This window comes from Notechis scutatus, chromosome 4 (genome assembly GCF_049901735.1).
Source record: "Notechis scutatus isolate UNSWTSFEM ecotype Mainland chromosome 4, rNotScu1.2, whole genome shotgun sequence".
In the NCBI taxonomy this organism is placed as follows: domain Eukaryota; kingdom Metazoa; phylum Chordata; class Lepidosauria; order Squamata; family Elapidae; genus Notechis; species Notechis scutatus.
In genome coordinates, this window is record NC_142012.1 from 118,164,451 (window position 1) to 118,189,160 (window position 24,710).

General features: G+C 33.9%; 1 protein-coding gene across 4 annotated transcripts in view; it reads right to left on the bottom strand.

Moving 5' to 3' along the window:
* MXI1 (MAX interactor 1, dimerization protein) overlaps positions 1 to 24,710 on the bottom strand; it is a 63,382-nt gene that overhangs the window by 18,392 nt on the left and 20,280 nt on the right. For all 4 annotated transcript variants that reach the window (XM_026679315.2, XM_026680896.2, XM_026680108.2 and 1 more), the window contains exon 3: positions 15,075 to 15,104. In XM_026679315.2, the coding sequence (XP_026535100.1) occupies positions 15,075 to 15,104 (30 nt within the window). The remainder of the gene's footprint in view (positions 1 to 15,074; positions 15,105 to 24,710) is intronic.

A 24,710-nucleotide genomic window follows, 5' to 3' on the forward strand; every position in this document is an offset into this window, starting at 1 on the left:
CTCCTCCTCACATTTGGCAAGCAGTTGCCCGTCTGCAGAAACCTGCAATTTCAGAGATACTCTCCACAGTTACAAGTGACATCACTCCCTCTGATTATATAATGCTCTGGGAGAAAGCCTATTTTTATGAACACTTACTGCATTGCTTCAGTCTCCTACTGTAGCTTGTGTACTTACAGCAAGATGCAGTTTCTTCTTTGAGGCATTACTGAAGAAAGAAATTCTGCCCAAACCAATAGTTTATTAATATTGTGTAAATCTGATCCAGATCCAGAATAAAATATAAGGGCAATTCAGTGATTCCTCTGAAAGTATTTAGAACAAAATATTACTGGATACAAATGACAACCAATTTCTACATTAGGACTGCCTGTCTAAATGTTTCTTTATGGTAGCAGCTTCATAAGCAGCTGTAATTTACAAGAACCAAACATAACATGAATTGTCTCCTTCTTTATAAAAATAAATTCCTATCAGTGACTGCTGTTGATGCAAAGATGTCAGTTAGTTCTCATGCCTTTATAACGATTGTTACATTGCATTATGGTTCCCCAGATAAGTAGTTAAAGAAACATCCTTATACCGATGGTTCCATAAGGCAAATGTCACATTATGAATGTTGCATTTATAGTTATTGCTATGTGAAACTATTTCCATAGTGTTTTATCTGATAGTTGTAGTTTTAAAATTGTATCTCTATTGGGTCTTCTAGCTAAAGAACAATAATCTTGCATGGATGCAAATTATATGTGTAAATCATTTTGTATATTGGAAGCATATCAAATGAAAGATTCCAAAATATTGATCCAAATAAAAAAATTTTTTTTTGCAGAAGTATAATAATTTCAATTCCTAAGATAAGAATATGAAATATTTGGCATTATTATTATTATGGTTCATTGCAGAATCAGCTAGATGTTTAGATAGGATTTGGCATTTTAATCCACCTATTGAATCTTTCCCAAGAATCTGAGATAGGCAGATGTTGTTTGATGGTGCTAAAGGTATCATGATCACAGGATGTTAAACTGTTCCAAATAAAATTGCCTTTTGCAATTGACTGATGGTGAATTTGTCAATGCTGATGGTGCTCCAGTGGTTTTGGGATTGTACCCACGACGCCTATTACTATTGGTACTACCTTTGATTTCTTTTGCCGCAATCATTCTATTTCTATTTGCAGGTCTTTATATTTTGTAATTATTATTACTATACTTTTATCCTGCCTTTTTATATATATTTGATCATTATTAGTGAATCAAAAGAAATGGAGAGAGAAGGCTTTAAATCAATTAACTTCTTGTTTTAAAATTCAGAGAAAATTCCAAGTTTACAAGCTTTGTTTTTTCTATTGACTAATCTACTGCACAAAACCTATTAATTTAAATATTCCTATATGCAGCCTAATCTGATCATTGTACTGTACATTTAAAAACAAGAGGTTTGAATTAGGGATCAGATGCCATACTAGTCAATATAAAGTTTCAAGACAGTATATTAATCCCAGTATTTATTGCAAAGTTCTAAATATAAAAAATATAAAAATAAAAGCCATGTATTCAACCCAATTCTGAATTTTCCTCAGTATTCTCTATAAAATCTAGACCAGCCACACAGAACTTGCAATGCCATTGATTTGTCAAGCAGAAATATAACATTCACAATAGTACGACGTGGTTGTGGTTGAATATTGCAGAAAGATCTTACCCTTAAAAAAGAAAATGGGAGGAATATCCTTGTGGGGGGATGGGGACACAACCTTTTCTGTTCAAATCTGTCCTTAAAGTAGAAGCAATGCATTTTTATTTACACAGAGAGAGAAAAGAGAGAGAGAAAAAAATCTTGTATACCCATTGCATAACAAAATCAGCTCCCTTCCTGTCCCAATACAAAAACATTTTCAAGAAATAGAAAGCTTTACAAATGGCTAGTTAAATTTCACACACACACAAAAATGCATGGGGTTAGGGAAGCACTTTTAAAAGAACTTACAGCTGCAAGCAGCCAAGCCAATTCAAAAGAATATTTTGAGACTATATGAATAACATTATCTGTTTAAAATCTACACATTTACAGAGATAGCAAAAACGTATCTGGGGGCTCCCTTTCACAATACGCTTATCTTGTAAAGACATAATGTATGAGTTGAATAAGATTTGCTTCTCTAACCCAAAAGACAACTTCCCCCTCTTCCACAACCATCCTTTCAATGGCTGCTGCTGCTTTAATGCTGTTTCCTATTGGGCAATCTGCTCTCTAGCAGAAAAAGGATAAAAATCCAAGATTTTGCTAAGTAATAAAAACCAGAAATGGAAAGCCAGAGAATTGCTGGGGATGGAGAAAGCCTGTATTTTTTTTTTGCTGTAGAATGTCATGAGTGCTGCAAACTGAGCTGTGCACAGTGAAAGAGTTGGGGCATCTGCCAATTTTTTTTGCATTCTTTCAGAAATGTGGTTCCTTTGAATCAGTCTTAACTCCTGGCAACTGTCTGGACAAGTCCCTGCAGTTCTCTTGGCAAGGTTTTCTAGAAGTAGTTTGCCACTGCCTGCTTCCTAGCACTGAGAAAAAGTGACTGGCCCAAGGTCATCCAGCTGGCTTTGTGCCTAAAGCAGAACTAGAACTAATGGTCTCCCACGTTCTAGCCTGGTGCCTTAACCACCACACCAAATTGGCTTGAATGATACTATGATCTGAATTCACACACAACAGGGTCAATTATAGATCTGAGGGATAATTAAAGCTTACAGTTTAGAACTTTTTTGGCAACTTTATGCCAAAGCAAAGGAAGGAAAGATCACTCCAGAAATGGGAAGACAAAAAAAAAAAAAAAAAACCACCTTGGTGCAGAGTGTAGGGAGCAAAATCAGAATAATTAATAATCCCAAAAGTGTTGGAGAACAGATATGTGTACATTTCTCAACCAATTCCCTGAACATGTATTTCTACACATGCTATGTTCTCAATGTTTCACAGAAATATGTCCCAAGTAGGATACACCACTTCAGACAGCTGAGATAGCAAGACACTTCCACTTTAATGGATTGTAGGCTTATGGTATACACATAGGTCTATTTATACTATATAGCATGACTCACTTATTAAAGCTGCAGATACCTCAGATATATTTCTATGAAGTGACTGCTCTCTTTTATAGGTTACTGCAATGTAGATTATGCAGGCTGACTTAATGGATGACAACGAAGTAGCCTTGTCTTATAAAAAGGACCAGATTACCCTTTTTAAAAAAGAAAAGGCTTTCCAGTGTTCCACTGCAGTGGTGATAAAATTTGTATGTGGCAAAATAACTTCTTTTTACACAGATGTACAGTGTATAGGAATCTTTTCTGAATTCTTTGCCAATCTAATATAAGGAGTTCTAAAGTTTGGAAAGACATTTTTGGATATTACTGTTGCTATTAACAAAGGTTCTTTTTCTTTAAAAAGATATACAATAAAAAGTCTTACTTAAAAAATATATCTAGCTAGACTTCAGAGGGAGATTTTTTTAAAAAAATACAACACAGCCTATAAATGAAGCTTTTAAAAATCCACTGAATTTGCCATAAATTTCCATCAACATGTTCTTTTATAGATGCCCATTTTTGGCTCAAACTTTATTTCTCTCCCTGCCACCACTAACTTTAAGGCTTTTTGTTCAGAAGCATGGGGGGAGGTATCTAATTCATCAAAATTACACTTTAGTTTAGTTTCAGTCAATATGGTTATTTATGCAAACTGATATCATGATTCTTTCAGCCAACAAAAGTTAAGAACAGGTCAATGAAGGAACAGATCTGCTATACAATTCTTAAAAGGGTCTTGTGACCCAGAATATCCTAAGGGACAAATTGTTCTTTAGATCTGCTTTAAGGGAACAAAGTTGTTTGCCTTGGGAAGGACTGCATGTTTGCAATCATTTCCCGAGAACAGTGTTTTGGACTTTCTCATCATTTAGCCAGAATTCAGCCAGCAGTTTTCACAAAAACTTCTTTAGAGTAGGATTATTTCATTAGGCTTTGATTCTATGCATTTAGTTCCCAGCAATTCACTTTTACAAATATGGAATAGACTTGTACATTCTTAAGTCACAATGTCAACGGCTAACAGAATAACCAGAGGGACTGGGTTCACACAACATGCTAAACAAACTGAACATGTGGCTTGTTTTAAACCACATTGTGGTTTACTGCCTTATGCAAACCTGGCATTTTGCAATGCTAACTATATGCGGTTGCCCTTACACACCATCCAAAAGTTACAATTTGGTTTGCCATATTATTCTTCTGTTGAACAAGCTGCATTGGTTCCCAGTTTCTTTTCCAGGTGCCAGTTATTACCTTTAAAGCCCTACATAGCATAGGTTACTTGTGGGACTGAGGATATTTGCCCATTCCACCATATCAAGTAGACTAGATATGCTCCAGGTCCCTTCAATGCTCTCATCTAGTGAGACTTAGGAAACACACCTTTTCCAATGAAGCCCCTGCTGTGTAGAACCTTTTCCCCTTGAGATACAGGACCATGCTGCCCACCTTTTAACCTTCCAGAAGGTTACAAAGAGGTGATTGTTCACCAGTATGTGCACTGAGAAAGGTAAGATTGGAGCCTGAAGAGGGTGGTGTCAGCTGCAATAGAGGAGAAGGGTTGTGAATATCAAGCTTTTTGTTTTTATAGTTGTTTTGAGCCACACAAAGTTTTGCTTCTTCAAATAAGTGGTCAAATGTGATATAATGTTTATTATATGTATGTTATTCTCCTACTTTTCAGATACAGGCTGTTCGTGTTCCACTTTTTTTCCTAAACCAATTAAGGTGTTATCTCTGGTTTCCACTTGTTTCGGCTTTAAGATAAGTTTGAAAAACATACGAGGATGAAAGATACTGACTGGCCAAAGGTTACATGGTAAATTTCATTTGAAATGTTTTCTTCCTGGTCTAACTTTCTGATGGAAGGCAAAATTCTCTATGAATACACTCGATTCATATTAAGTTCTCCCACTTATAATTCAGCTCTGACTTTTGGGCCTACATCTTACAATATAAGCTTACCAAATTTAACATTGGACTTAATCCTAAAAAGTATTTTTTGTGATACATGAAGTTATATTTCACTTGGATTATCACAATGTCTTCTACATAGCAACAATTTTGAAATCTCTATAATTTCAGATAGGTTACAATGTTTTGCCAAAACACTGATCAAGAATATACAATATGATGTTTGATTACCCATATCTAGATATACTTTCAAAAGTGCTTCCTATGATACATAAATCTCAATATGATTTGAGATCAAACTCCTTCTCTCAGTCCGTCAAGCACTGAAAGAGTCATCTGCCTGCCTAAGTACCTTCTAGGGATGAAGGTACTTACATCTGCTATATTTACAAAATGCTTTAAAAAGTTTTTCAGAAGCTCTAGCCACAATTTGATCTCTTACAACATACATTTTGGAACATTGTTTTGTTTAAAACACTAATATAACTAGCTCTCAATCAAGAATTAAAACAACATGAAAAATACATAAAACTATTATAACCATAAACATTAGAAACACAATTATGTGAAGTAGATAAGATAAAGCCTTTTCCAAATAAAGTTCAAATCCTAGTGTTTAAAGAACACAATTTAGTTGTTTGAAAATTATATTCCCATTGCCTTCTGGATTATTTCTACATCTTTTATATTTTCTGGTAAAGTGCTATCAAAAAAATTAACCAGATCCAAAGCTATTTAACTTACTTATATCAGTTGTAGTTAGTATCTTCCACCTAAGCCACCATCAAGAATTCAAAAGAGAATACAGATTCTGCCTAAACATTTCTATCTGAAGAAACACTTTTACTTAAAGAAGAAAAACATCTCAAAAAACAAAAATCCAAACTGAGTAAGGTATCAGAATACATTCTGAATCAATAGGAGGGAAAGCTCTAACAATATAACAAGCTTTTATAGATAATCTTTCTCAAGAATAGTTTTTATTTCCTCCATTTTCTTCCTTAGACTGACTCAAAATAGCTTCTATTAAAAGCTTTTCTTTTGTGAACAAAAGTAACAGGACTGTGTCTTCAAGAATTTACACTCTTGATTCACTACCAACTCACCAAAACATCCTTATACACCATGCTTAAGCTTTGGAGATGTGGTAGAAATGTCCAAATACTTAAGTATGAAATGAAAGATCCAAACATGAAAATACGAAAGTGGCATGAAATTTAGCATCCATATAGTTTCAGTTCATAGTATCCCCAAATATTTCCAGGTCTTCAAATATTTCCAGCTTCAGCAAATACACATCAACCAATATGAGCTTATAAAACAAACAAACATCCATACAAATATTTTATATTATGCAGTGTTACATTCAACAAAGGAAATTTAATGCAACCACAAATCCTATTTGGGCAAACTTTTTGTCACTTTTATAGCATTTCATAAAAGAAATCAGTTACATTGTGTAGGATCTCCAAGTTAAGAACCTTAGTAAGTATTGCTCCTGGCTGAAAGGGAGAAAGACAAGCTTTTCTCAATCTGAGGCTCTCCAGATAGGTTGAGACTAAAACTTGGTAGGAATCATGTACGGATTTTTTTAAAGATTTTTTTAAAAAAATCCCGTATGCTGTCTTTATCAAAAGCTACTGCTGTTAGCAACAAAAGGCCGCCTTTAGAACTCATTTGCTACCTGTAAAATCCATGACCTCTCACTGATGGCAGTGAAGAACTTTGGGGGTAGGATATAAATTTCTCCATGAGAAAGACCTGACAATCTCTCATGGATAGAAAGTTCCAGAAAAATGCCAAGGTTTTTTTTTCCTTTATTTTTTTCTCCTCCTTTGTTTTTATAATTCACTTTTGGAAGCTGGAATTAATTTGAAACCACTGAATGTCTAGATAAGAAAAAGTCAAAGACAGAAGGGAGTTTCTCCAAGGGATGAGAAGGATGCTCTTTCCCGTTCTGCCTTTTCAAGAGGAAAAGTGCTAATCTTTCCTATTAGCCCCATCATTCTGATGTCAGAATATGGTTAATTTACAGATGTCCTAACAATAAGGCTTATATTCAGCATCATTTGACTGTGTTAAAATAATGAAATACAAGTGCAGAATGTAGCCTCCTTAAAGTTGCAAATAAGTTAACCTGAAATTTTCTGAATGGGAGAATATATTCATATTGCTTGGGGGCACTGAACTTCTGCAGTATGAAAGTAAAACTCCCCTGAATATTAAGTCCTTACTATTAATCTATAATTCCCTGTTAACAAATAGCCGGCTCACTGCACTCTTTACCTTGCCATGGGCAATGACAAAATTCAACTTGAGAGGAAAAAGAATAAAAAATGCATTGTCAACATTTTCAAGATGACATTTGAATGCAAGAACATGCACACTAATACATGCTTTAAGACAATATACAAGTTTTAAGTAGGTGCAAAGCAATTACAAAATTTATTTCAAACATCATTAAACATGCACGGATTCTTCATGGTGAATACAATGGTTATAGATGCACCTTATCTTGGGAGATTACACTTCAATCTCCGTTCTTTTTTTAAAAAAAAATACAGCATTATAAAACTATTTCATAATGACATGTTAAACTTTTTACATAGTCATCTGCATTCTACATCTTTCAAATTTTCTCTGGAGGGTTGGAACAGAGAGACAGAGAACAAGAGCTGAGAAGAAAATCTAATCATGGGACATTATACTTTATCCAAAATAATTATAATTATTTGATCATTTCATCAGATATATTAATTCTATGACTAAATTTTCACAATCTGAGAGTTTAGGCAGAAAAATAAGTTGACTGAAACATAGATATTTAATTGAAGACAACCTAAAACTCGATCTGTCAGAAAAAAACATGAATTATTTAAACAATGGATGATAATATATTCTAAACACAAAGAGGGAGATGAAGTGAATTCTGGAGATCTAACTTTTTAACCAGATTTTTTTAAAAAACAACACATAGCGTTCAACAAAAGCTATACTAATTCAAGAAATAAATTGCCCTGTTATTTGTGTGCATTTGTCTGTATTATATCACCATCACAATCTGATTAATATCCTATCTTTCTATAAACACATTATTCCCATATCCTTAAATATTTTTATTCAATTTCTTTAAAAATGACTTTCGAACCTCATTAGGAAAGCTTCAGTTTTAGAGATAGAAACTATCATATTTAGCTTGATTCAAATAAATATTGGGTTTTTTTTAATGATAAAATCATAAAAAAGGAACTGAGGTAGAAAGTTATTCAAATTATCTAATTGTGAATGAACGGTACAACAGCAATTAAAAAAACATAGAGAATTTTTTCTTCAAAGCATTAAACTTATGTCTCAAATAAAGTTTATACTTTTAAGCCGAAGAAGAGTTAGTAGAATGTGAAAGAGTTGTCGCATAGCACAGAAGATTAAAATAGCCATGTCATTATGTTGCTCAATCTTTGGTAAAATGCTAATATTAATTAACAATGCTACAGTAAATAATCAATTTCAAAAAACTCTACTTCCATGATTTTGGAGACTCTACTTCCATGATTTTGGTCATTGACCGACTAATAAATACCTGGATGAAAACAATTCATGTATTATTTAATTAAAGATGTCTCAATTAATTGGATAGCATTTAAAAAAAACTGTTGATAACTTGTTCTGACACAAATGCCATTTTTCCCTCTAACATAGGAGAATTCATGTCAGTCTAAATGGTACCTTAAGCATGTACTAGAGAACCGTAGGCAATTTCAAAACATGTTTCCAAAAGTAGTTTGTTTCTATTAATCATAGATGATTTATCACAGAACAAGATTCAAATATAATGCTAATTATTTTTAAATTAATAGGGCTCTGCAAAACATTAAAAAGAGATGTTCTGTAAGCATGTAGACAATTGGGAACAGTCTTCTAATCTAAGCAGTCAAATAAATCTTGGGGGAAAAAATGCCACTCACTTTAATTATTCAAAGAGAACTGCTTTCAGTGTTATGGTCGTGCTAGAGAAATATAAATGGTTATTTCTATAGTCTGTTCCAGCTATGTTAAACTATATTTTTGTATTATGTCAACTACTGGCAATGCTTTATCGAATAATGACCATATCAACATATGCACACGTTAGTTGAACAAATGAAGAATATTTCTTTTCTCTTGTACTGCTCTTCATAGAGACACACATTTATAAAGATTTGGTTTATGAATATTTAGTTAGTGGAGCTCAATATAATAATTTGGTTTGGTATTCTTTAAACACACTCATAGAACATGGATTTTTCCCCACTAAATCATTGTAATATATTGTATAATATTTGAAGGCCTACAAGGATGTAAGTAAGGCAAATTTTTAGCAGCTCTTTATCATAAAATAATGTTTTTGAAATAATGCCCTTTATAGTTAGTGATATTCTTAGAATAAGTTGTAGCAGCATGAAAAATGGTTCCGCAGTATTCCTATTATACTTCAAGGATATTCCTTTTAGACCCATTGCTGGGGAACTGCACACTTTTACACATATCTTGCTCATGGGTTTCTCAGAGGCTAGTCATTGTTAAAATGCTCAGAAGAGGTCATTGGTACGATTCCATCATGGCTGTTCATAATCAAAATGTAAAGATTTTCTGATCAAGGCCTTAAGGACAGCCTTGATCATATAGGTTTTAAAAGATCAATATTAACAATAGCATCTTGTTTTCAAAGATGAAATTCTTTACAAAAAGAAGACTATTATTTTATTTTTTTATTTCCTATATATTATAAGAATATTATTTTTTCATGACAAGCTATGAGCTGATTCTGTGGGTATCAACATCATCATCATCATCATCTTAGGAGTTCTGAGGAACTATTCTAATAGTTTGACTTAAAATATTCAGAAGGAAAGTACACAGTGCATGAAATGTAAGTAGTACAGAATGCAGCTGTCTTTAAATTCAATCTACAATTTAAATTTTCCAGACATGCAAAATATAAGTTTCTCTTTAAGCTTCAAGGATGATATAAGTCCAGTTTCAGTTTATTAAACTGAGTATATATACACTTTAAGTGTGCCCCTCCCATGAGTGCAGATTTCTAAAGAGGAATTAGCATGTGAATAGAAAAACTAGAAGCAAAAAGAACAACAAACGGAAAAAACCCATGTCATTAGTAAGAGCAGCTAACTAACAGGAGGAGTTGCGAAAACCTACCTCTTCAATAGGGAACAGACAAGACTGGACAATTACAAATACCAAGCAATAGGAATACAAATATAGACACTGAGTTTGTAGGACAGAAGATAGCTGCAAACTTTGAATAATGTCAAGCATGACGACTGTTTTCCTTAATTTAATAAGTTAACCATATGGTTAAGCAAATGATGAAATTGCAAGGCATTGGTAAACAGGTTTTAATCACATGAAAAAGGACTATAGGGAACGTTCTACATGTTTTTAAATTGTAATAATTTTATTTGTGAAATGTTAATGGTTTACTTAAACTATGTCTACCCCTTCAGTATGTATTTAATATAAGAATCTGATATAAATCTGATTTTTATTCAGCCTAGGTATAATAAATATGGCATATTATACGTATGGAATTCTGGTCTAAAATATATGAAAATATGTTAAGTAGCTGCAAAAAATAGATATATATTTGATCTTAATTAGCACTATGCTATATTTGCACGAGTGAGGGGAGAAAAGCCACGTTTGGAAGAAAAAGTACACAGAAACTCAAGGTTTGACCATGGAGGGAGAAAAGGTACAGTGAGTTTCTCAAAATAAACACAGAACAGAAATGAATTGTCTGGGTTGTGCACTGCAATAAAGAGTTGAGAAAGCGAAGAAGAAGGCTCAGGTCTAGAAATATTCCAGTCTTATAAATCTAAAGATTATAAATCTAAAAAAGACTGTATCTGAGTTCCCTATTTTAAAAACTGCATCCTTTTGATCTAAGAATTAAAATATAATTCAAATATCGAATCAGACAAGTAACTACTTACAGATAAGGGGAGGGGCAGATTGAATCAGATACCTAATAGTCTAATGGACAATTTGAAAATTACAGATATGTCAATAATAGAGATAACAATGAGCCTCTAAAAAAAAGTCATTTCCAGTTCTATTTCCCATCATCCCACAAAAAAAAAATCTCAAATGAACAATTGTCTGCAAAATGCCATTAGGTGCATTTTTTTTCGTTTGGATACAGTGGCAAACATAAAGAATCTACAGATAGAAAGTAATGAAAACCTGATGAAGGAATTATTTTGTTTTCCCAAGAGTCCAGAGGTAGATTTCTCCAGTAATTACAGATAGTCAGTCCTCAACTTAAGACCACAATTGAGCCCAAGATTTCGGTTACTAAGTGAGACATTTAAGTGAATTTTCCCCCATTTTAGGACCTTTCTTGTCACAGTTATTGTGAATCACAGCAGTTATTAAATTAGTAACACAATTGCTAAGTGATCTGGCTTCTCTGTTCACTTTGTCAGAAGTTTGCAAAAGGTGGTCAGATGACAATGCAACCATCATAAATATGTGACAATTACCAAGCATCTGAATTTTGATCAGGTGACCCTTGGAATGTGGCAATGGCCATAATTATGAAAACCAGTCATAAGTCACCTTTTTCAGTGCTATTGTAACTTTGAATGGTCACTAAATGAAAACCTGTAAATAGGTACTAATAGATTCTCAAGAAGCTATGTTAATGATTTGGCTTGTAAGTGAAATATCTATAAAATGTTAATTTCAGAAATGGATAGCGAATGGGCCCAGAAAAAAAGGAAAAATCCCTGCCACCTCCCTCTCAATACATCACTGCTTATATGCCTCATTCCACTGAAACAAGTGTCAGAAGAATTATGCACAAGTGCTGATTCTTTGCCTGTTTCTGTAACATTCTGTAATATTCTCTAAAATATTTAATATATAACAATAAAGCTTTTTTAGAAGTAGCAAAATTATTTCCACCATCTTCCACCAGATTCCACTCCCAAAATTTCTAGCTAAGTAACTGATCTCGCTCCATCACATATATAGACTGGTGAAAATTATTGGAGTTAAAAGGTTTGATGGGTTGAGAAAATATGGAGTAAACTTTGCTCTAAGTTTAGGCATTAGTAAATTTATCACTTTTGCCAATACTCTTATGACTAAAATGGGCAGTACGCAGCAAATGGGTTGCTTTCATTTTGAAAGCTTTGGGTAAATTGATCATGAAGAAACAAAAATTCAACCAAAATAAAATGTGAGATGATGAAAGATCGTTCTGAATTTTAGAGTGGACATTTGAACTCAATTTTGACCAGTTACAATCAATAATAAATTATTAGGAAGCTGAAATTCCAGATTAGAATTCCCTGAAAAATAGGGACAAATTTCTATAAAAAGAGGGGAAAGGGGACAGAACAAAAACACACTTATAGCTAAATAAACTATTTGTTAGGAAACAACTTAGGGCTTGGAAAGATCTAGAAAAAGGTCATCCCTTTTTACATGGTTGCAGTATTCAAAAAGAAATGGGGCCACACCAAAGAAAAACATTCCACTTGTTCTTGCTCCACTACATACACTGTACATGCTAATTGACTCATCAGCCTACACCATAATATTATGTGATTTATTTTGAAGCTAATTAAGAACCCAGCATTATAATTTACTCAACAAACTATTAAACCTTAATATGATGCATGGACCAGTCAGTCTGAGTTTACCAGTGAGCTAAACCATAATATGGGTGATTTAGTTTGAACTTTGTAAATCATATCTATGGAAGAGCTACATAATCAGACACTCCAAATAGTGTGGTTCCTAGAAAAACCTCCAAATGTTGATACCAAATTCTAAATTTTGATATGAAAAAGGGAAATAATTATAAATTGATTTGGGAGTAATACTATTATCTGTATTTAATTTTATTACACTTTAGTCCTGGTGTGCCAAAAACATTTTGTAGTGAGGATCTTGACACTATATTCAAAAATACTATCAGAGCAGGAAAAATAATATAACTTTCATTTTTATTTTTTAACATTATGAAAAACAGACATCTTGCTTTGTTCAATAGTTACAACAAGCTACAGTTTAGAAGTGTTCAAATCAGCTACTGACTGAGGAACATGGAGGAAGTATAGCCAAAACCAAAACTGATGCTCCTCTAAAAAAAAAAAAAGAACAGTGTTGATTTTAAATGTTTTTCCCATCTCTAGTCAATAGTTAAAACACAGAATGGTATCACGTTAATCTTGACAGCTGCTAGTATGGCAGCTTCACCAATATTAAGGTCTTCATTACACTACAAACCTTGCACTCCACATAGTCTATTTCTGCCACTTTCCTTTTTCACACATGCTGTTTTATAATGTAATAACTTCCCCATGATAGGAATTGTACCTACAATATGCTTTCTACCTACAATTTAGCTTATGGTAATGTTGGTAGATGAATATGGTGAAGTCCAACACATCAACGGGGCACTAGGTTGGAGAAGGCCATCTTAGGTCATTTGCTAAAGATCATTTTGCTAATCTTACCTATTCATATTTTCCTAACATCTATTATGAACACCTTGTACCACTTAATTTTTTGAAAAAAGTTTCAATTTCCTGAGTTTCTTCACATGATATCAGTGTGCAAATATGGAAGTATTCACTCAAATCTATCTTGTGATTTTTTTAACACACTGGTGATCATTAGCACCAATTTTACTCTCTATCCAAGACCCAGTTTTTGTCATCAGTAATTGACCCATAATTTCCTTTCTCTCTCTTTTCTACCTACCCTCAACAGAACTTTGCCTTTTTTGCATTTCAAAACTACCTCAATTTTCCCCAAAATTCCCTGTTTTCCTGAAAATCACACTAGACTTAATTCGCTTTTTCCCCTGAACATTATACACACACTAGATTTAAAACAATAAAAATCTTAAGGCTGAGATAAAAGAACAGCTCACCCAGCCCACAGAGCTGAAAAAAGGAAGTAAACATATACAGGAAATATACAAAGTACACTTTTTGTCAAACAGCAAATCAGTAACAAACAAAACAAAGCTAGAGCTACAAAACACTGCAGGGATTCTGGCCTTTTGACTGAATGTAGGTATATAACTTCTCCTGTTCCAGTCTGTCTTTATCTGCCATGCTAAATCAAGGTAATCCTGCATTCTTCTAAATAAATTCCAAATAATCTGTTCTTCTATGAAACATATTTCCTTTTCCATAGAATCAGTAATGAGTCTGAGACTATTGATTCAACCAACTTGTCTCCTCTCTAGTCTTGAAGATAAATATATAAATACAGTAGGATCTTGATACAATGAAAGCAAAGCTTTAACCTAATATGTGTGTGAACTAACTTCCTGCACTCCCAGTAGTATTTCCATTCTGTTGCAAAGGTGATGAGTCATAGGGTAGAATTAGTGAAACAACAAAAATGCAGGTGTTATGATAGTGTGGCTCAAGGATGATTACACTATGTCCTAAAGCATGTTACCAGAAGACTGTTCCTCAAAACAAGGAACAGCAGGAAACTAGAGTCCATTGGTCAATGAAAGATTTCTGTAGTGTAGTGTAGAAAGATTTATGACAGGTCTGAGAGAGAGAATAGAATAGAATGCAAGACAAAAACAAACATACAAGCTCTAGCTAATATGTACCAGTATTTGGAAATCTGATACCCTAGCAACCTTCTGTATGGACACTGACTCAATCAGATTTCAGCTTGCACAAGGAGAAACAGCATTTCCTCTGAATACAGATTAGCTGTAAAAATAGGTCACTTCTTTGCATTTTAAGGAGGATGGACACCAGTTCAACATTTTAAGATCTGTATTTTAAACGATCCTGTAGTGCGATGTGGCGTTTCCAGGCTACCAAAACTTATAAAACAATATTTTCCAATAACTGACTTGGAGATATTTGGGACAACAATTTTCATCTGCCCATTTGTGGATATTGATAATCATAGCCCAATCTATCTAGTAAAACTAGACTGAGCATCCTGAAATTATCATAGGACGGTTTAGATGTTTTAACAATTAAAATATTAATGAGGCTTTATGAAGTCTGTTCATTAATGACTTACCGATTCTTTTCTAGTTCGTTGTGCGTAGACCTGAAAGATAAACCAAGAAAAAGAAATTGTTAGATATCTCTAGTCTACCTCATAAGCCCATTTTCATTAACACCTTTCTTTATTTTAGTGTCTTGCAGATATATTAGTGGGTAATTCCCATGTTTCAAAGCAATTTGGGAAAGACCAAATTGAAGGATGGCTGTCATAAATCTTGAGCAGTTTTTCATTCCCAGTTATAAGATTCATATTCAAAAACATAGCCAACTATACTACTATGTAAGTAATTTAATATCTAGAACTGTATATCTTACTGCTAAATTCTAAGCTTTACCATTTATCTTCAGTTCAATATCAATTTGCTTATTGCTTTAGTCACTATTATTCTCTAGTATGAAGCAGTCTTACCCAAAACATTCTATAAATAAGGTGCCGTTTATAGTGATTAAAATAATTAAAAAAGAATAGAAATAAATGAGAAAGCCCCACATTATTATCCAAGTTCTTTCCTTACATTTAACTACTATATGTATTTATGTTAATAGATCAATCATGAAAAAAATTAAAAAATATTATTTTGTTTAAGCCAATTTACTAAACTTTGCAAGCAATCTGCAAGTTTCCAAATATGTTTGGAGAATTTATCTTTTTATAATATCGTAATATATAACAACTAAAGTATGTAGAATTTACCAAGCATCAATTATAAATGACTAGAATTAAAAATATTTTACTGCTTTAAAAAAGTTATACTGTAAAATTTATCCCAGAATGTCTAGTTTGTTTTTTAAATTCAAAGCCTGTAATTTTAAGATTTGACAACATATTTTTATGAATTAACATCACACTTTCCTGAAGCTCAAATACTGCCTTCTATCTTCAATTGAAAGAACCTTTAATGAAAACCATAACATTTAGTTAATGAAAAATTCCAGGCTCAATGAGAATGTTCTGTGAATCAATAACTTCTAAAAATGGCAGTCAGAAAAGTGATGAAGGAATGCAAGTTTAAAAAAAAATCAAAAAGAAACTTCAAAAACATTAGTCAGAATTATTTTAAACTCAGCATAGAGCTACACTGACAGTCAAATATATCAGATATTCTGATCATGATGGAGAAATTTGGAAAGTGGTTTTTAAGTGGAATAACTAATATTCTGATTTTATTCTTTAAATGCACATACCTATATGCATTACTAAGATAATAAAATCAGATTTTCAAGACAATAATCTGTCCACCACAACAGCAAGCAGCATTTTAAAAATATAAGCAGAAGGGACAAGTTATTATGTCACTGAGGACATAGCAAGGAGAAAAAGACCATTTCTCTGAGAAAATATATTTCTCAGTTTATTGGCCTGTCACAGTAATGTTCTTATTTAGTTCTAGTTCTAACCTAAAATTCTTGAGGCCCATTAATTACCACAATATTACATATATTTTGTTCAACTGCTAGGAAACAATGATAATATTGTAAAGTTAATAAAGCATGACCATTTATTGTATTCTTTATTAAGCATGTGTACATTTTATGCATTTGGATTTTTAAATGTTTTGAAGCAGTGATTTTTTTTATATCTGATACATTTAAATGAAATTATTTTGAATAATCCATTAAGTGACAGTATTTAAAGACAAGAAAAACCTTCAGAGTTGCCACCATGTGCAGGGGAACCAATTTGTATATAAATCACAACTTTGTATTAATAATTTTATTTACTCCTCATTCCTTCAGGAAACATTTCCTCTTTCTAGAAATGCCATGAAGGGCTACAACTCCTAAGCAAAGGATTGAATTCCTATATTATAATCAAACCAGTCATCAAGGTTGGAACTGAAAGAACAAAGTTCTGCCTACCACTGGGAACAAAATTAAAACAGCAGGCTCTCCTTTACTTCTCACATCTTCCTTCCATCAAAACACCATAAATGAGGAGGGATGCCATCTTGTCATGAAGTTTGTTAATTTATACTGTGATTTAAAGCCATACTAGCATAAAATAAAATAGTATGAACTTTCCCACGTAGGAGGAGTGAAAAAGAAAAACTTCTGCTAAATATATCCTGTCAGACTACTACAAGGAACAATCCTTAAAATAGAAAACATTTTGAAATACATGTAGTGTTCTCCTTGGTAACTCAAGAGATAATAGTGTTCTCTCCTCAGAAAAAATGCTGTTTTTGTCTCTTGCATCTTCGTAATACATTTCTAACTAAAACTAAAATTAGAAGTTAACAATCTTACAAAGTTGTCTGTTTAATCATCTTTAAATATAATCGTCTCTTCTTCTTCTCAAGAAAGTACATTCACCGTCTCTAACCTGATGATGGTGTGATCTTCTCATAATAGGCCATGTCAGTTGAAGATGATGGAAGTCCAGCACCCTCATGGATGCCAGGTTGTAATATGCAAGAAGACAATATTTCATTTGTGAACTGTATTATATTCCAAGCAGAAAATCAGTGTTTCCATTTCATCAACCATGCCAAGCTACAGTGTTGTCATTACATTTCCTTCCCATTTTATACCAAGCAGCTACAAATTCAAAAACAAAGCTTCATTAAGTAAGTTGTTTAATAGCCATCAGCACAAAGAGATCTTTCAAGTAAGCCACTCCCTGAAAATAAGATTCCTAATCTTTGGGCGTAATACTAACATGCTTCATGTTAAAGATGGAATTCTAATGAATATGCATTGGACAGTACCAAAAAAGCATATCTGAATCATCAGGAATTTTCTGTAAGAAAATATAGTTTATTTGAACTATTAACGTAAGGATTGCTCCATGAACAACATCTAAAGTTCTGCTATAGCCAAAGAGAAGAAATAAATAAAATTCCATAAGGATTCCTATGTCCTCTCTGAAGTGTAGCCTTAAGCATTCTTTTTTTTAAAGTCCCCAATTTTTCTCTGGTAGATTTATAACCTACTTTTCCTTTAGGTGCTCACGATCACATATGTGCTGTGTCTTGGATCCCCCCAAAAGGATTTTTCGGCTAATGGAAAGACAGTTGTTGACTTATCTGAAGAGTACAGTAGATCTAGTGAAATAAAATATGTTCCTTTACCTGAAATCTGTATGGTTGTTTATAATTTAAACTGAATCTTGCCATTGAATGGCAAATCTGTTATGCTCAGAGTCAATTTCCAGCAAGTCCAATCAGTTATCCATCTGAGTTCCACTAATCTCTTCTGCTAAATAGATCTACAGAGGACGCTATAGCCATCATTCTTCACACTGCTCTGACTCATTTAGAACAGCGGGGGGCGGGGGGGACTATGTGAGGATGCTTTTTGTGGATTTTAGTTCTGCATTTAACACAATTCTTCCACATAGACTAGTGTCTAAACTTCTGGACCTTAGGCTTTTAACTCAATCTGCCTTTGGATTATGGATTTCCTGTTTGGCCGCTCACAGAGGGTCAGATTAGTTAATCATACCTCTTCAGCCCTTATTCTTAACACTGGTACACCACAGGGTTGCGTGTTGAGTCCCTTACTCTATACTCTTTATGTGCATGGCTGCATTCCCATTCACGCTAGTAATACTATTGCTAAATCTGCAGATGATACAACAGTGGTGGGATTTATCTCCAGGGGGGATGAGTCTGCCTACCGAGATGAGGTGGACCGGTTGCTTTCGTGGTGTGGAGACAATAACTTGGTCCTCAACACCAATAAGACCAAGGAGTTTATAGTGGATTATAGAAGGAACAGATCAGACATATGCTTATCAATGGAGACCGAGTGGAGCAAGTGGCCAGTTTTAAATTTCTGGGTATTACCCTAAAAGAGGACCTGACCTGGGGTGCCCACAGTGCAGCCCTGGTCAAAAGGGCCCAGCAGAGATTATACTACCTGAAACTTCTCAGAAAACAACAACTGAATGAAAAACTGCTGGTGACCTTCTATTGTTGCACCATAGAGAGCATTTTAACATACTGCACCTCTGTATGGTTTGCCAATTGCACAGTGGCAGATAGGAAAGCGCTCCAGAGGGTTAACATCATTGCCTAGAGGATCATTGGGTGCCCTCTCCCCTCTTTGGAAGAGCTTTATAGCTCCCGCTGCCTTAAGAAAGTTCAAAACATTCTCAAAGATCCATCTCATCCTGGGAACCCTTTTTTTGAACTATTACCATCTGGCAGATGGTACAAAATAATAAAAACAAGGACAAATAGGCTGAAAAACAGCTTCTATCCCAGGGCAGTAGCTCTTTTGAATTCTGCTGTATAGTGCAGTGTTGGTGTGGTGTCAAGGGTTTCCGGTTCAATGTGTGAAGGGTGAAGGATGTGTGTTTGTATTTTCATGGTCACGGTCATGATGTGCACTGAAGATGGTGTTTGATTTCGTTGTATGAGGTGCAATGACAATAAAGTAAACTAAAACTAAATATATATATTTTTAACAATTCTAGAAACATCAGAGTTCCCACAAGCATACTAACACTGTCATTTTTGTGAATAATGACATTCAAAGTAGTGATACTGTTACAATCATTCAACTAGGCATTAAAAACTATCCTTCAATGGAGGAAAATATGTTTTGAAAATACAGGGAATTTTGCTTAAAGGTTTCTCTTTTAAAAGTGGCAAGCAGCTTAATATTTTTGCATATCAGATAGTTAACAGAAAAATATTTGTCAAAGAAATTAAAATTAATTCAACTTTTCCTCTCTTCCCATATTCAGCACTCAGAATTGTGAATAAAGTTTTATTCTTGGCACATGTGGAGTAATTAATGCTACCATACTAGATTCAATGAAGTAATGACATTTAAAGAGAAACAGAAAGTTTGGAATTCTAAATCCTGAAGCATTATGCAGATGTAATAAGAGGCACAAATAAAATGCAAAATAATATGTATAATAGTTCCCTATAGACTGACTGCAGTACATCACTCAGTTGGTCATAGTGTTATTATGATTTCTTGAACAGTTGTGCCAGCTTATATATCTCTTAACACAAATTATTGAAATATTAAACAACATTGTGTTTCTCAGCACAAGCAAGTCAGTGTAAATAATACATATATTTAATCCAGTTTTCTTATTTAAATAAAATATGTTGTTTCTAGGAATGGAAAAAACGACCTTTAGAAACACAGGTTCATGAATATCAAAGTAAAGCCCTACAGAAGCTTGGAAAGTAATGCAAACAATTTTGGCAAGTGGTTGTAAGTCATAGGGATCTTCTTAATTATCCTGAAATTCACTTAACTGCCCCAGGTGACCTGGTAAAACTGATATTAAGCTAAAAATTAAGAGTGGCAAAGAAAGTAGTTGGGGAGATTTGAATACCTTTCTTTATTGTTTAAAATGTGCAAGTGGGTTACTGTTTCAGCCATTTACTTCCCAGCAGCTTCTCTATAGAACCTCTTCAAATAAGAAAAAAGAACCTACAAGAGAAAGCTTTGGGTAGAATAAGAATTCTATAAATTTCCTGGTTAAAAATCCTTTTACTGATATGTCAGGAACATATTTGTATTCAAATGCACTTCCAATAATTTCTAGTTTATCTCTATAGCACAAAAGCGTAGGACTTCGATTTCGAAACTACTCTTTCTGAAACCTTCTTGTCAGGAAATGGAAGGCAAACCCAAGCTATGATATTATTTATAAGACACTCCTAAAAAAAAGACAAAGAATGCCTTCAAGTATCTCAATGTTAAACAAAGAATCAAATAGCAGATATGTAACACATCTGATCTACTGCTTGAAAGCAAACTTTGAGCTTGTGTATTGTATCTCATTTTCATTACTGATACAGACAGTCACAGTTCTGAATATGAGGATATTAAAATATTGTTAATAGATACACTTTGCCTATGATGACATTTTTAAAGCTTTGAGCAAAATACACTGCATGAGAAAGAGGGATTGAAGGTGACTAACTTTTCGGCTCCCGTGCTGAAAATTGTGCAGGCACGGGCACGTGCCAGCACCCAGAAGGCAATGCATGCTATCCCCTCCATGCCACTTCTGGCATGCGTGCCATAGGTTCACCATCACAGGTCTAAGACATGTAAACATACTTAGGCCTTGACTTGTTCTATGTGAGCTATATGTATGAAATGGAAAGGTTTGAAGATGAGGGATGGCAGCAACTATACATGGCTTTATACATCACCAGTTGAGGCTTATATATAAGCCTTGTGGGTTCAAGAGAGCTCTGCATGTCATGCCTTATTTCTGGATTTTCCTTCAGCATGACAAGGTTCCCTATTTCATTACAAATTAGTTTTCTCAGCTTTAATGATCTGTTACAGTATACCTTCTATATACAATCTTGTATAGTATACTTTCTATATAGGAAAGGATTTAGTACTTGGCTATATCAGCACTAGATAAGAAGACCCATCAATATTTTAGCAATTATAGATAATTCCCATGGAAAAAGTAGACAGAAAATGTCAACCAAGCCATGTTACTACTTCTGTCCTTGAAACCTAGCAATAGCCAACATTCACATTCTAAGAGCCAGAAGCAGTCTATTTGTGATAACAAAGGGTGGATACTGCAGTTGGTCTCATATGAGTACCGTGATAGGAATTATCAGGTTACCTACAGATGTTCAAAAAAGCTATGCTATCTGCAAGTATCCAGCCTCCAATGGAGATCATTACAACAGACTGCATCAACCTGTCATTCTTGCTTATACCTAGGTCTTATTTAAACAAGGTATTCCTTCTTCAATTTTCTACCTTCCCAAAAGAGCTGTGAGATTGTTGAGACTGAAAACTGGTTACCTATTTTTTTTTTGATAAACAGCAACATGATGTTAGATGGGCTTCTTGTTTTCTATACCATGATGTGACTGCATCTGTTCTACCCACCCCCAAGGATGGATTATACATCAAATTATCTTTTGCAAGTTAGCAGCACTGAACTATTTTCCAAAGCTCCCTGGATTAAAAGCAGCACTAAACTCTCAGCATTGGAATAACAGGAAGGACAAGTAATTTTTGCTGCCCAAACAAAATATTCATTCTGTTTGGTTAGACAACAACCAGAAATTGAGCACTTAAAGCTGGTTTTCACTTGGATTAGAAAACAAGCAAAAGGAGTCAAAATATATCTATAAAATATATACCACTCCTATTTTTTTGGCCAACAGAAAGAGAAGTATACATACAGAAGTTGGTACTTCAAGCAGCCTACTTCTATGAAAAATATTGCCTATTACATGCTTCTCTTTGCCATAGGTACTTGGAATAAAACTGAAATAGAAAAAGGTAGTTTGAATTGGCACATTTGGAATTCAGAACTGAATTCCCCAAATATTTGTACACACCAGATATTATCTGTTTGGTTTGTGGGTTGCAAACTGTGTAAGTGTAAATCCAGATTTAAGAAGTTGATAACTTCCTTAATTTAGTATAGATCTAAACCAGCAGAAACAGTACATGGGTCGGTGTACATTTTTATATTCAGGGACAATCCTGAAAAGAATTATCTGTAGCTTACATTACACCTGACATCAGAGGGTTGTTTATAACTTAAAACCAATAACTATCTTTGTGGTCTGATATAGAATAATATATTTGTAATGAACAAATGAGCAGGAAAGCATTGCATCAAATGTTGAGCATAGCTGCAAAGATGTCCACAAGTATCTCCAGGTAGTCATCCATATTTTGTTTTTTAGATACACGAATAAATTACCTAAATTCAAAAAAATGCAAAATATATTTGTAGTGTTATCAATTGCTAAAAAGATTTCTCTGATTTATACCTAGAAGTGGTAAGTAGAAAGGACATGTCTGTTTATTGCAGGGAAATTCAGTCACAGCTATTTATTTAAATTCTGGAGGTTTTTTTTAAAACAACACCAGGCTAAGTAAAGAGTCATGTTTCAAAAACTTGATGAAATCAAAGTGTTACCAAAAATCAAGTGCTAAAACTTTAAACATCTTTAAAATCTTTAAAGATGTTTACAGAAACAGCTATGCTTTTCTTTTATGAAAAAAAAGTAATTATTGAAACATATATATCAATAATGGTCTTTGTTTTCTCTTAGATACAAGACACTGATTATACCACTTAGATGTATGAATTTGAATTCAATGGCATATTTCATCAATATCCAGAATAAGATTTATTAAAGAAAATAATAAAATGCAATAAATATCCAAAGCTAAGATATAGTGAATGAAAGCAACACTTCCTTTTCTTTCATAGATAGGATAGTTCTTGGCCTACTAAATGGATCTAAGTCCTAGAACAAAACTTCTCTTAGACCAGGAGTGTCAAACTCAAGGCCCGTGAGCCAGATCCAGCCCACAGATGCTTAAATCTGGCTTGCGGGGCCAGACTGGAAATATCAAAGGACCAGCCCGTGGTGCCTCTGCTGGCCCAAAGTGGCCTCACGGAGGCTGCGCATGGCCTGTTTTCTTTAACAGATAAACAGAGTTGGAAAGGACCTTGTAGGTCATCTAGTCCAACTCCCCCTTCTAAGCGGGAGACCCTATACATTTCTGACAATGGCAGTCCAATTTATTTTTGAAAGTCTAAAGTGATGACGGTCCCACAACTTCCAAGGGCAAGCTGTTCCATTGGAACAGTTTTCACTGTCAGAAAGTTTCTTCTTATTTCCAGGTTAAATCTCTCCTTGTTCAGTTTCCATCCATTATTTCTTGCATGGCCTACAGGTGCTTTAGAAAATAGGTTCCTCTCTGTGGTTCCTCCTTCCTCTCTGTGGTAGCCCCTCAAATATTGGAAGACTGCTATCATGTCTCTTCACTTCTCTTCACTAGACTAGCCATGCCCACTTCTTCATATGTTTTAGTCTCCAGTCCCCTAATCATCCTGGTTGCTCTTCTCTGTACTTTTTCTAGAGTCTCCACATCTTTTTTATAGTGTGGTGACCAAAATTGGATGCAGTACTCTAAGTATGGTCTTACTAAGGCTTTATAGAGTGGTATTACTACCTCACTTGATCTTGATTGTATTATGTATACTAGTAGTATTATGCATACTATTGCCTGCTGAAACAAACCTGAACGAAATGTAGGCAGAGGCCAAACACACTTCTGGGGAGAAAATAAAAAGAAATTTAAGTAATATTTTGTTTTGATCTTCCCTTGGCTTATTCTGGCAGGCCCTTATGAAATTTGTTGTTCAAAACATCTGAAAAGATTCAGGTTGATTACTCTTAAGGCAGATGAACTGAAGCAAGAAGTTTTGGGTTTTTTTTACAATAAAGATAAATATCTTCCTTAACATCAATATTGTTTAATGAAAAATTCCATACATTGCTCATAAGAAACATCAAGAAGTTATCCAGAGGAAAGTACATTTCATGAAATAATGACTTTACTTGACATTTTGGCCTAGTGCTACTTATTAAGCTTGATAACAGTCTGTCAAGTACCCATTTTATAAATGGAATTTACAAATACCAGACATAAAAATCTTCACTATGAGCAACACCAACAAAATATATAATTCACCAACTTCTGGATATTATTTGGAAAAGTAGAATAAGGAAAATAGAATCGTCTCAGTGGCAGATTATATTTGTCAGTATAATAATGTTCTTCCTCCCTGTTGATAGAACTTGACTTTGAAATTATGCAGCCACACTTATTCCTCAGCAAGCTTTGTCATGTATATTCACACTAGTCTTTCCATACTCAGATGCAAATA